The sequence below is a fragment of the Lissotriton vulgaris genome, chromosome 5 (genome assembly GCF_964263255.1).
Source record: "Lissotriton vulgaris chromosome 5, aLisVul1.2, whole genome shotgun sequence".
Lineage (NCBI taxonomy): Eukaryota > Metazoa > Chordata > Amphibia > Caudata > Salamandridae > Lissotriton > Lissotriton vulgaris.
Window position 1 is genome coordinate 201655762 of NC_141693.1, and position 13065 is coordinate 201668826.

General features: G+C 38.6%; 1 protein-coding gene across 1 annotated transcript in view; it reads left to right on the forward strand.

Moving 5' to 3' along the window:
* ABCA2 (ATP binding cassette subfamily A member 2) overlaps nucleotides 1–13065 on the forward strand; it is a 696743-nt gene that overhangs the window by 291595 nt on the left and 392083 nt on the right. The window contains exons 5-7 of the mRNA XM_086921159.1: nucleotides 593–714; nucleotides 8872–8973; nucleotides 10926–11108. Of these exons, the coding sequence (XP_086777285.1) occupies nucleotides 593–714; nucleotides 8872–8973; nucleotides 10926–11108 (407 nt within the window). The remainder of the gene's footprint in view (nucleotides 1–592; nucleotides 715–8871; nucleotides 8974–10925; nucleotides 11109–13065) is intronic.

Below are 13065 nucleotides of genomic sequence, written 5' to 3' on the forward strand. Positions count from 1 at the left end.
CTCCATGGAAACACATATTTTTATATTTTGCTATGGGAGATTTTAATTAAATCGTGAATGAGTTGAAAGAATCTTTCCGTGCTTACGTAAAATGTCTTATTTGCATCTCCAATACATTACTTGACTGTTATAAGTGCATTTGCCACGTGCAGCGAGTCAGCTGGGTGGTGGGCCTTGACTTTTGTATTTGCTTAGCGTTTCGAGTAGCAAGTATCTGACAGCACAACCTGCACTGATTCTAAAAACAACTCCTGGCCTTGATAGCTCTGGTTGGTGGTTGGGTTCACTCCTATCATTGCTTGTGGTGTTTGGCTTTATTTCATGCTTTATTTATCATGGTTGTGTTTGGTGATTGTGTGGACCACTGGTAGCATATCACAACCTCGTCTTTCTAGATTCTGACTGGTATTGGCACATTTGGTTTCTTAACTTTTCCATGATTCTAGTTACTTTTGGGGTACGTTCTTTGCTGGATGTTTTTGCTAGTTCATGGACTTTAACATGTTTTTTATTTGTTTTAAGATTGCTTCATCTTATTTTTCCAGCTTGAAAGTAAACCTCATATTGTATTTCTCGTTTTGTTTGGCTTTAGGATTTACGTTGGACTCCGTTGTGAAGGACAAGAATGGATTTCGCCAGTTCCTTACGCAGAATCTCTCCCTGCCCACTGAGACTGCAACCATGCTACTCGAATCCAACATCAACCTGAAGGAGGTAAGGATAAGACCATTTCCTGTCATATTTTGTTCTCTTTTCTTCTAGCCAAGAAGTAGCAGAAATGTTTTTACTTTCATTTTATTAACCAAATAGATGAGTATTTAATGAAATGTGAGCCAGTCGAGCAGTCACTTGGTCAGACGCTTCAAAAGTAGTAGTGCACATTCACTTGTGCGGAGTAAGAATAAGCAGGGAAGCTGGCACTGTCGAAATCACCTCGAAAGTTGGAGTTGACCATGTGCTGGTGCCTTCAGTCATTGATAGAAATTGGATCGACAAGGCCCTGCTTCTGCTTTGTGGCATCTCCCTTGTAGGTATCGGATTTGACTCGCATAGGTCTAAGTATAAGTTATACCGGACACTGGAGAGACGACACAAAGAAGTACTTGTTTACCAATTCAGAAGTCAATCCGTGTATTAGAAGCTTGGAGTAAAGAACTCCTATCACATGGCATTGAGTGTTGCTCTGTAACATGGCATGAAATGTGGAATAAAAATGTGGATTACTTTGGAAACAGGAACAATTTCTTTTGGAACAAGAATTACATAGATTAAAACTATAGTCTTCGCCGACATGTGGATCACTGCGGGTAAACATTCAGATGTTGGAAACTGGAGATGGAGTTTAACACCCTGAATCTTATGTCTTCTTTTAGCTGGACAAAGTTGCCAGGATAGGAAGCCGTGTTCTGGACCTGTGAGACTCGGGTTTCTAGGCAAGAAAGTTCAGGCAATGATTTTGCCCCTCCCACCGTTCTCGGCTCCATGAGGCATAGTCGGAAGGAAATACAGTATAGTTGATGGGGAAGTTAAGAACTGAAACCAGGCTGACAGGCCTCCAGCAGAAGATCTTTTTCCACGAAGGTTCTGCTTTGGCATGACTCTGGAACCTAGAGCCTCAAAGCAGAAATTTATATACATGGAAAAATCTTTTATTAAAGTCTGTATCTCACTGGCACTAGCACTGAAGAAGGTGCAACCAGAACATTGATCACTCTTTTTCTTTGGAATTCTGGACAGTAGTCCCTAATCTCCAGACAGAAACCTATTTCTCGCTTCATACGGGAACCACTTTGACATAATGGAGAAAGACAGAACTTCTCAAATTGCCTGTGAATGCTCGGCTCATAACCTGTAAGGTTGTCTCTTCTGTGATGACTCTGGCTTCTGGTATTGACTTCTTCTGAAGTCTCACTGCTGGTGGAGGCAGTGTGGTCTGAAGAACACTGATGCTGGCCATCCGCATCGCTTTTCTAATGCAATAAGGATTCAGAATAATCCTAGTGCTGCTCAACGAGTGAATGCAAGAAATGAGCCAATTCCTAGTGTTAGGAGAGTCTAAGGAAGAGGTGGCTGGCCAGTACTGCATTTTTAAGTGCATTTTCACTATGTGGCAAAATATGCATTGGTAAAGTTCTGCTATGGTTAAGTGTTTCAATGTAGAATGTGATTGTGATAAATTACAGAAGTAATACCAGTGGCCAAATACAGCGCAGAGGAAAATAATAGCCTAAAAGAAGACTGTGTTAATATTTAAATAAAAAACTCACAGGAAGCCTTTGGAGCCAGATCAATTCTGGCATGACAAGTACAGTTTAACAGGGACAAATAATGCCCCTCAATGTAGTTCTATAATGGAATTAAACCCTTTTATACAGTATTACTTAACGTAGCCTCTTGATTAGTGGGGTTAATCGAAGCGTACAAAATATTGTTGCAGAGGCCAGTGCTAAACTAGCAGTTTTGTGCCCTATGCCAAATCATGCTCCCTAACTAGGGTTGCTAAATTGCCCCATTGTAAAGGGATGCTATGCTTCTGCGTATTTCTCAAATCCATGATGACTGGTACTTTAGTCTCAGGCAGAGTGGTCAATGGTCACGTGCTCTGGCGTACCGACCCAAGGCTGATCCGCATCTTCCTCTGTTTGCCTGCAAGGCTCCCCAGCCAGGTCTGTTACCTGCACATGCAAGAGGAGTAGAAAAGCTGGTGCTGATTCCTGCTGTATGAATGTGACCTGAATTCGGCCTGCTACGGGCCAAGCCACTAAAACTTCCTATTCTGCAAATATATTTTAATAAATGTATATTAAAGTAATTTTTGGTATCCTGAGGACCTACTCACGGGGTCGGCAACTGCTTTAGAAAAATAAATATTATTAATATAGTATTAAAGTGTATTTATATGAAAAAGCAAAATGTAAAATTGGAGGCTAAAAAACTGATATCCTCAGATTGATTCTCCGGAGCATTTCAAATGCATCAAACAGAATAAAGTGCAGACGATGGGTTGCCTCAATTGAACTTGAAAACCCCAAACATTCTCTTTAATATTACATTTAAAAAATATATTTTTGTTGTGATTGAACTAAACTTTTTCTTCATTTATATATTTTTTGGGGTAAATTCGTGTTTCTGTATTTTTGTGTGTTGTTTTGCGGCTCAAATCATTGAAACTGGTTAGGTTAGGGATCTCTGGCTTCCAGTAATGGCTCAGTTGGGATCCCCGAATTCCAATAATGATTCACTAGGGGCCCCTGGACTGGAGTCATAATTAAGTGGGGAACCACAGAAGTCGAAATGTTTCGAACCACAGATCTATACTAAATGTTCTAGTATTTGTTTATGTATATTAATATTGGGTGAAAATATATTGATTATCTAAAATAATATTGGGAACTTAAGGTCACTTAATATTTGCTGTGTGATATTACTTATTAAATAGTTTTTTTTAAATTTCCACTCATTGATTGCTACATTGTTTTATTTTTCTAGTACGTAAGAGTTATACTTAGTTTGGTGAACAATATGTTTCTGATACTCAACTTATAACAAAAAAAATCGTGACTTAAAGAACTGAATAACTTTCCTTCTACACCCCCCCTCGCCAGCTACGATCTTCCAACCAAGCCCTTGCTACCATTCCTCGCATCAATAAAACCACCATGGGAGGTAGATCCTTCTCCTACCTTGCAGCTAAAACCTGGAACTCACTCCCCACTCACCTTCGTCTCGCACAGAACCACCTAGCGTTCAGAAAGCAACTTAAAACCTGGATATTCGACAAGTAACTCCCCTCCCCTCCTCAAGCGCCTTGAGACCCTCTGGGTATGTAGCGCGCTATATAAATTCCTGACTTGACTTGAGGATTGATTCTTAACCAGCAGTTAAGTGCCAATTAATGGTGCATTGTTTCAGTGAGTCAATTCGCCTGCTCGACAGACTTAACAATATCACAAAGAGAGAGAAAGGATAGATGAATGCCGTAGGTGTAAAAGTAATAAAACAACACGTAACAACCAGCATTGTAACTTTACCGGAAGCACAAGAGATCTCATTTTCACCCTGTGCTCTATAGGGAGGTAAAATCTAATAGCAGAAATAACTTTGCCTCTAGATTTTTCCTTCAAATTTAACATTGTGCTCTATATGCTATAAATTAGTGGTTTTGCGTTTTTTATTGCATTTAGAACGAGCATTTTGCTCGTTGTTTTGATGGTGGTTATGAGGCATAATTTTTGCTTGCTGTGTTGCGTTTGTACCCTGCCCTGTTAAAACTATATCAGATAAGGGGGTTTGTATGCATTTATATATGTTATTTCTAAAGCGTAGACCTAGCCAAAAGAAAGCGGAGCGCAATGGAAATGCTATGTTTTTAGTGCTGTACTATACAAATGTAATTTAAGCTACACTTCTAAAAAATGCAGCAGATGACAAGGAGTAGATAATTAGGTTTCCGAACATTTCTACTTTTGTGTGACATTTACAATAAGTCTGACAAAAACAAGGACCCCCTGCTATGGATCAATATCCTGGGACAGGGCAAACAATATGTGTGAAGTAACAATCCCAGGCATACAAACAAGGTAATGGCACATTAGACTCAGGCAAACACACAACTAGTTCAATATGAGAAAAGACATTTTTAATATGATAAAGACATACGATAAAAATCAATACATTGATCTAAATTGATAAAATAACATTGCATTAATACATATGTTTTCACAATAAAAGAGTTATTTTTTAAAAAGGTAGATGGTTTCCTGTCGACGCGTTTCGACATACACACTATGCCTTCATCAGGACTTTTACCATCATATTTCTGTGAAAAGAGATTATAAAAATGTTTTACTATTTAATTTCTTAATGTTGTAACAGTATAATTGAACCAGTTTACGTTTGCCAAAACATTCTATTGCCATATATTTATCCAGATCATGATGTACCGCTCAGTAGTCAAAAGCCTGTATTCACGTCAAACACCTATGCATTATATATTCTCTAAAGCTATTATGAGTAAAACACAAATGTCTTAAACCTATAGCCACACTTGATATAATACAAACAATGGTTAAGTTATTCTCTCTTTCTTACTAACATGTAAGATTAACATTTCCTACTTGCTCATATTAGCTGGTTACATTCTTTGCTACATAAGTCATTAACATTTCATATTTCTGTTTGATAATATTGATAATGATTAATGAGAAAGGATATTTAGCTAGAATTAGAAATTAACCGTAAAATAGAAAAATCTAGCAGGAAAACTAGGAGTAGAATAAGTGAAGAGAAAGAAATAGTAAGTAACAGGTAATTAAGGGTAACTATTCCTATGCTCTGTATATTTTATCTTATTTAGGTCGAGAGTCCTATAAAGCTAAGGTTTCAATATCTAAATATATCCATAATCTAGTGTCTATTTAGCTCAGTTCAAAACAATATACCTAATCGGTTTCCTACTAGTTTTATATTCGTTTCAAGCTAGATGGTAACACACCTGAATTCGGGTATACACCACAGTCAGAGATCTAGTCCCAAGAATTATATTTAGTCACATTATATATCCGTTTCAGATTCTTACCTTTCTAAAATTATATCAGGACAGTTTAACCCGGTGTAAGGTTGGATAATTTGATTTCAAATTTCCAAAAACAATTCTTCAATTATCTGCAAATGAAAAAGATGTTGTAGTTTTTCACGGCTTGACCTTTAAATTATTAATTTTAAGCTATTGGTGCCACTTTTTAAAAGTGATCATTCTAACCTCAAATTAATAACTATAATTTGTCTAAAGGTTTAGATTTTCCTTTTGGAAGCGTGAAATCAATAGAGTTCACTACACAACGATTGCCTATATACAAGAGACATTATTATGTTGGTGACTCTTCTAAAGAAATCATTTCAAGAAACATTATTATGTTGATGACTCTTCTAAAGAAATCATTTCAATGTGCTATTTACACGAAAACACAACCTCTCTTGCCCTGAGATTTAGGATGATAATATTCATATAGATTATAACTCCTTGGAAAGCGAAGCAGCGGTATCTTCAAATTTTAATTTTGTAGACTTTTCATCTATAAACATAAAATGGTAGGTAATTGTAGACCAAAATATACGTGGAACATCAATTAAATGTTGTTTCCACATGGCCAACGCTTACCTAAATATATGTAACGTTATGATATAAAGATCCAACTTCGAGCTTGTTGTTTGGTCTGAACGTGGTAAGCGGCGGCGTGGGTATATGATGATGATTGGTCCGCTGGTTATAAGCCTAGTGCACGATATATCTAATTTAAAGAAAAAAGAGCCTTTATCTTAGGCGTGAACCACCATTATTCGATTAAGTTAAATGTTGTAACGGTGACAGTTTCTTACCGGAAATTGCACTTTAATGCGGCGTTTCAGGGTGGGGAGATGTTGATTTCTACTTCACTGTTCCCAGCCCGTATATACAATATATCTAGTTTAAAGATGGAAACCATATAAATTTAGGCATGAAACGACTTTATTTAACTAAGTTGAGTGGTGAGAAGGTGACGATTTCTTACCGGTAAATACTCTGAGGTGCGACGTTGTCCTCATTGATTCAAATAAATACGAAACGAATATGTTGAGTATGCTAAATGACCCCCTCTTTTATAGAAAAGTTACTACTAATCCAACTGACAGGGTAATTAAAAAAAATTCATCAAATTACAAAAAGAGCATTAGACCGAAAGATAATAAATAAGAAGGAATATGAATTTTTGAATAAATCACAAGGAAAAATAGCATGTATTTATGGGCTTCTAAAAATGCACAAAAACCAACAGGATCCACCTTATCGCCCCATTGTTTACACGATTGGCACTCCTACCGAAGCCCTATCCAAATATGTGGACAACATTCTCAGACTGTATATTCCATTAACTCCATCATATATCAAGGATACAGGGGCAATTTAGAAACCTTAGCTTTATAGGACTCTCGATCTAAATAAGATAAAATATACAGAGCATAGGAATAGTTACCCCTAATTACCTGTTACTTACTATTTCTTTCTCTTCACTTATTCTACTCCTAGTTTTCCTGCTAGATTTTTCTATTTTACGGTTATTTTCTAATTCTAGCTAAATATCCTTTCTCATTAATCATTATCAATATTATCAAACAGAAATATGAAATGTTAATGACTTATGTAGCAAAGAATGTAACCAGCTAATATGAGCAAGTAGGAAATGTTAATCTTACATGTTAGTAAGAAAGAGAGAACAACTTAACCATTGTTTGTATTATATCAAGTGTGGCTATAGGTTTAAGACATTTGTGTTTTACTCATAATAGCTTTAGAGAATATGTAATGCATAGGTGTTTGACGTGAATACAGGCTTTTGACTACTGAGCGGTACATCATAATCTGGATAAATATTTGGCAATAGAATGTTTTGGCAAACGTAAACTGGTTCAATTATACTGTTACAACATTAAGAAATTAAACAGTAAAACATTTTTATAATCTCTTTTCACAGAAATATGATGGTAAAAGTCCTGATGAAGGCATAGTGTGTATGTCGAAACGCGTCGACAGGAAACCATCTACCTTTTTAAAAAATAACTTTTATTGTGAAAACATATGTATTAATACAATGTTATTTTATCAATTTAGATCAATGTATTGATTTTTATCGTATGTCTTTATCATATTAAAAATTTATTTTCTCATATTGAACTAGTTGTGTGTTTGCCTGAGTCTAATGTGCCATTACCTTGTTTGTATGCCTGGGATTGTTACTTCACACACATTCACAATAAGTGCCAGTATAAATTGAATTGTACGCCAATAATACATTGTGCTCACCTTTTAAGTCCCAAAGTATAGTCCTCACTGGGGTTTCAATCGTCACATTTAAATTGATATTGGACATATAGAAAACGGAGATGCATTAAGTCTCGGATGCATCATCCTTGTGTGAAACGTGCAGTGTAAAAAACATGTTGCTTGACTAATCACACCTCAGGATTAAGAGATAATATGCACATTTATAATTCTCACACTACTGATATAATGGGAAATATGTGTAAAGGTAAGTGTGTAAAATAAGCAAATATGTATTTTATGTATGTTAAAAAGGATTGCCATATTGCTGCCTTCTCTGTTTACAATCTCCAGTACCCAAGCAGAACCTCCTGTTCCAAAGTGCCCTCCATCTTGTAGGACGTTCCTATGGCTTTCTTTTACTCCACCATGCCACGGAGATGGTCATAGCCACTGGGTTCTAGTTCCATGCATCATCAGTGTAGCTTGCCTGGGAGGTGGAGGAGTTCTTGACAAAAACCAAGAGGTTGGCACATTATGGGCATTATGGCTATATCAGCCCCTCTCGCCATCAAAGTTCAGCTTTACCTTGGCCTTTCATATTTTATTTGTGATGTCTTCTGTAGTGTCGGATTTTATTGCCATGGTGTCACAAGCCAAGGGCTTCCATACATTTTTAAATACTTGTTAATCAGGGTTGATAATACTTTGTGTGAATCTCATTGGTTATCGAACCTACTGTGATTCCCACTTTATGCGGCATAGTGTAGCAGCTGTGAGGCATCTAGACTATGCTCAGTTTAAATGTGTGAGCCAGATTGGTTAAAGAGAAATCAGTCTTTGGGTAACTCTTTGCACCTTAGCTTCCTGTCACAATGCAATATTTCGTAGACGCAAGACACAGGATACATCTCCAGGTTACAGGGAAAAAATATCTTATGTGTGGTGACTCTTTTAGGTACGGTGCACCTAGACCTAGAATATATGTCACTTGCTAAATGGCACAGCTATGTCTTGCTCTACCCTCTGCTGGTTTCATGTGCTCAGCTGACTGCCTGTTTTTCACCTTCTAGGTGTACCGCCTCTTCCTCAGCTCGGCTCCCTCCTCCACCGACGAAGGCCTGTCGAAGGAGCCCTGGGACAGATTTGGTGCTGGAGAGGTTTTCCGTCTTCAGGTGAAGCATGCTTAAGATGTACAAGTAGTTTGAGTGCTGGGGATGAGGAGGCATCGGCTGAGTTTGTGAGTGAGGTAGTGCAGAATCCTGACTAGTGGAAGGGATGGGAGAAGCTGGGGCTAGAACTGGAATTAAGAAAGGTTACAAATTGCACAATGCTCTCTAGTGCAGATATAGTCCATTTCATGGATGTGCATTAGATCACCAAAGGAAGGTGTGTGTCACCAACCACCAAGTATTGGGAAGAATGCTCAATGAAATCTCAGCCATCCAGTAGGGACCTGGCTGGGCAGTTCAGGTTGTGCTGGTCCTACTGGCGAAGGGCCAAGGCTGGTTTCATTGGGAGCTGGTATAGTGAGTGAAAACCGACAGACTGGAGGGTTGCCCGAGCGATGACCAGTGGCAGAGACTTTTTCAAGCATTCCGCCCGTCACATTTTGTGTTTACTTAGTCTGTGCCAGGCTGGCATTCCTTGCATTCGAGGCTGATCGCCAGCTTGTATTGCAGTATTAGCAAGACTTAGTCTGGCATTCCCTAGGCTGACTTCCCATGTGTGTGTGCCAAGATGCATGCTTCTGTGTGCCACCCTGTTTGTGCATTACCTGGTCTTGTGTTTATTTTATGTGGGGCTCACCTTTATCAGCAGAAAGTGCTAGTCACTCACACGCGCAATGCTGTCCGGTCAGGTCTCTGCCCCCTTAATGAAACATTGACAAGTGATATCTTTCTATTTATGTGCAAAAGAATTGTTCACAGTTCCATAAATCAAATCCCATTAGCAAATGGTTTTTTACAGTGTATAATGGCATATTGCAGTGCAAATGACAGTGCTGTGAAGGCATTCATTCTAGCCACTAATTCACTTAATTGTACTCTAGCTACCAATGGACATGGTACCTGGACCTAAATGGCATGCTAAGTAAGAGCTAGCAATTAGGGTGTCATCAGAGGAGATTGCTGCCTAACCAGCTGTATTTACTGCGTTGATGAGAAAACAAAAAGGGTTAGATGGAGATCCTTCGATTATTTTGAAAGCTTGCTTATTCCTGTCAGTGCCTTACATATCCTCATTTTTAGTGGTATGCCCATAAGATGCATGTCTCTTGCACTGTCATAAGATTCAGCTGCGCCTCACTGATGATGCCCAAAAGTCAGAAACCTGTATAAAATGCCCCGTGTTCTGGTACAGAAGTTGTATGGAATCGCATTTTAGGTGGACTTTTTTTTCTTTTTGGGGTACAGTTAAGACCTATTTGCATATGGTCGGTACCGCTTTGTATGAACCCAGTGAGCAAACAAAAATAACAATTGATGGGAATGTGACCCAGAGTAATTACCACTGTATTAATGCAGGCATTCCATACATTTCATTTTATTCTTTTGAATACATTATTGTTAGTAGCAGTTCCACCTAAGCTAGGCCCCATATGTAGGTGGAAGGATTGACAGACTTCACCGCAGTGGAGCTGATTCTCAGAACACTGTGGGAAGATGTTATCCAGCACCCACGTGGATTCTGAATTAAGTCAGTATATGGTGCTTCTTTCGCGTGTGTGTGAAGCTGTGATCAGACGTATTGTCCGCTTTCCTGCATATGAGTCAATTTCTTCCTTGCCTTCCTGTCTGTGGATGCTTAATACCCTTGCAGTTTACAGGTTTGACATTTCCTTGGACAAAAGGTGCATTCTCACTTAAATTGACATGGTTTGACTGTCATGTTTAATGGAGTACTTGCTTCATTCTGTTCAAGAGCCCCTCTTTAGGGCTCTTGAACCGAAGCCACCTCATTTCTGGAGTAATGATATGTAACTAAGTCCTCGCACAGCAATATATAAAGGAGAAGTGTAATCTGTTTGAATCTTTACATAGCAACAACCAACCTGGGACCACTGTGATGTTTTTTTCACTTTGCAGGCCACACTTTTGTCATGTTCTTCTATTTCTCATTATAGGAGCACTTTCTTGGCGGCTGGAAGAATTTGGAGAAGGGTTTGATCCATAATGCTCTGAATGACCCCAAAACCCTCACTCACCGCCAGGCCTTGATGCACCTACTGTCCCAGGCCGTGGGTCTTGCGGGCACCGCGGAGTCGTCTCACCAGTACGATCCTCAATCCTTGGTAACCGAATTTGAGGTAAGGGCTATGGATCCATGTCTGAATAAAGTACGCCTACACACAGGAACGCCTCAAAAAATAATTCCTTACAGTAATTTTAATTGAAGCTGTAGAGACTTTAAAAAACAAAATAGCTACAACTTAATCCTACATTTCGAAATTTTCTCTAACCTTAATCTTATCATTAACACTAAGGATAAGTTTAAACCACAACTAAAAACTAACCTTAACCCTTACTCCACTGCTTACTCTTACTGTAATCCCTTGTCTAACACTAGCTTCTACAGACCCCTTTAAAACTATAAGGCATGTTTGCTTTCTAATGAATATCAAAAATATACGTTCTGAGGTTAGTATTTCTCTTATAACAACCTAAAAATGTTTGAGTTCACAGCAATTTATATTTGTAGGTTTTTCATTGTTAAGGGTTTTCCTCGTATTGTTTTCTACATTATTTCATCATCCTGAGGAACCTGGTCCTAGGACAGTGACCCCTCTAGCAATGTACAGATTCTTGACTGAACTGTGATAGAGTTAAAGAGCTCCAGTCATTTAGCAATAGATATGCAATCATGTCAACTTTGTTAAATTCATGGAGAAAGGCAACTCGGTTGTAAGGTTTAGTTCATCTACCTCAACATCTTTGCACAAATACCTGCAACTACTTACTGTTCTATGGTAAGCTCCTACCACCAAGAAAGGGCGAGGTCTGTGTAGGCGAAGTTTGTCCTGGAAGATAGTTGCAAGAAGTGGTCCCCTACTAAGCATTCCACACGTGTCCCTTTCATGGAAAGTTGGGTCAATAGTGTGTAGCTTTAGCTAGTGGACAGGAAATGTCACTCATTAAGGGGAGGGACATCTCATTGTCAACACTGATGTAATTGTTTTACTGCCATTGTTCTATCCCTGTACATATGTCACTTGATACCACCACTGAAGTCTCTCAACCTTCTCACTCATATGAGACTCCATCGCTGGTTACTTTGTTGCATTGTTGTAGTAATGAGCCGGCATGACATGACAACATTCTGTGACAAAGCAATTTGTGTGACTGGTTTATCGCTATGCCGCTGTGGTGTTAAAATCATGACCTCATCCACGGACTCCATCTATGTTGTATCCTAATAAAGAGAGAAAATATTCTATTGCTGAACCCCAGATTTATCATAGTGGCACAATCACATCTACACAATAGACACGGCCTGACTGTGGCTTTGTATTAAAGTAGATCTAGTGAGGGAACAAACCTCTCCTTTCTTCATAGAGACAGATTAGTAAGCTCTCATAATCAGGACGCGTCTAAAGAATCCTCCAGTGCGGTCTCATAACCATAACATCAATACCAGAATCTCCTCGTGAACTCTATCTGAGGGTCTACTCATAACGCCTCTTAACGGTCGCATCATTCCAGGATCCTACCAAAGTGTCATAACTGGGGCACCATTCCAAGGACTCCACCAGTGAGCTCATGTGTGGTTACTTCACTACAATGATGTCATTTTCAGACTCTGTTATTGAGATTGTATGATGCTGACATCTCGGCATATGACATTTTCTAATATACATTGATAAGTTGGCTATACCAATGGTACCGTTCTACGATTTAATCATTCAAGTGTGCCACATACCATTTTTCTGTGACTCCAGCAGAGAGGCATCATAACCATCCTCTTTTTTTTAAGATTCTACTTATCAGGTGTCACAGCTAAGACGCCGAATGAAAATGCTGGTGAATTATTTCACCTAATGTATACAATTCTAATGATTTACCACTTAGGATCTTCTTTCTATCACTCTGAGACTCGTCGACATAGCGTCCATATTTATGACGTCATTTCATAGTTTTAGCCACTAGGTAAGATGAAGGCTCTCATTAGGATGTCACAGTTGTCAGAGGCCTAACGTGATTTAATGGTTTTCCAAAAGCCCTTAGTTCTGCAAACTTTTGCACAAAGCATTTCCACACCTGTCAATC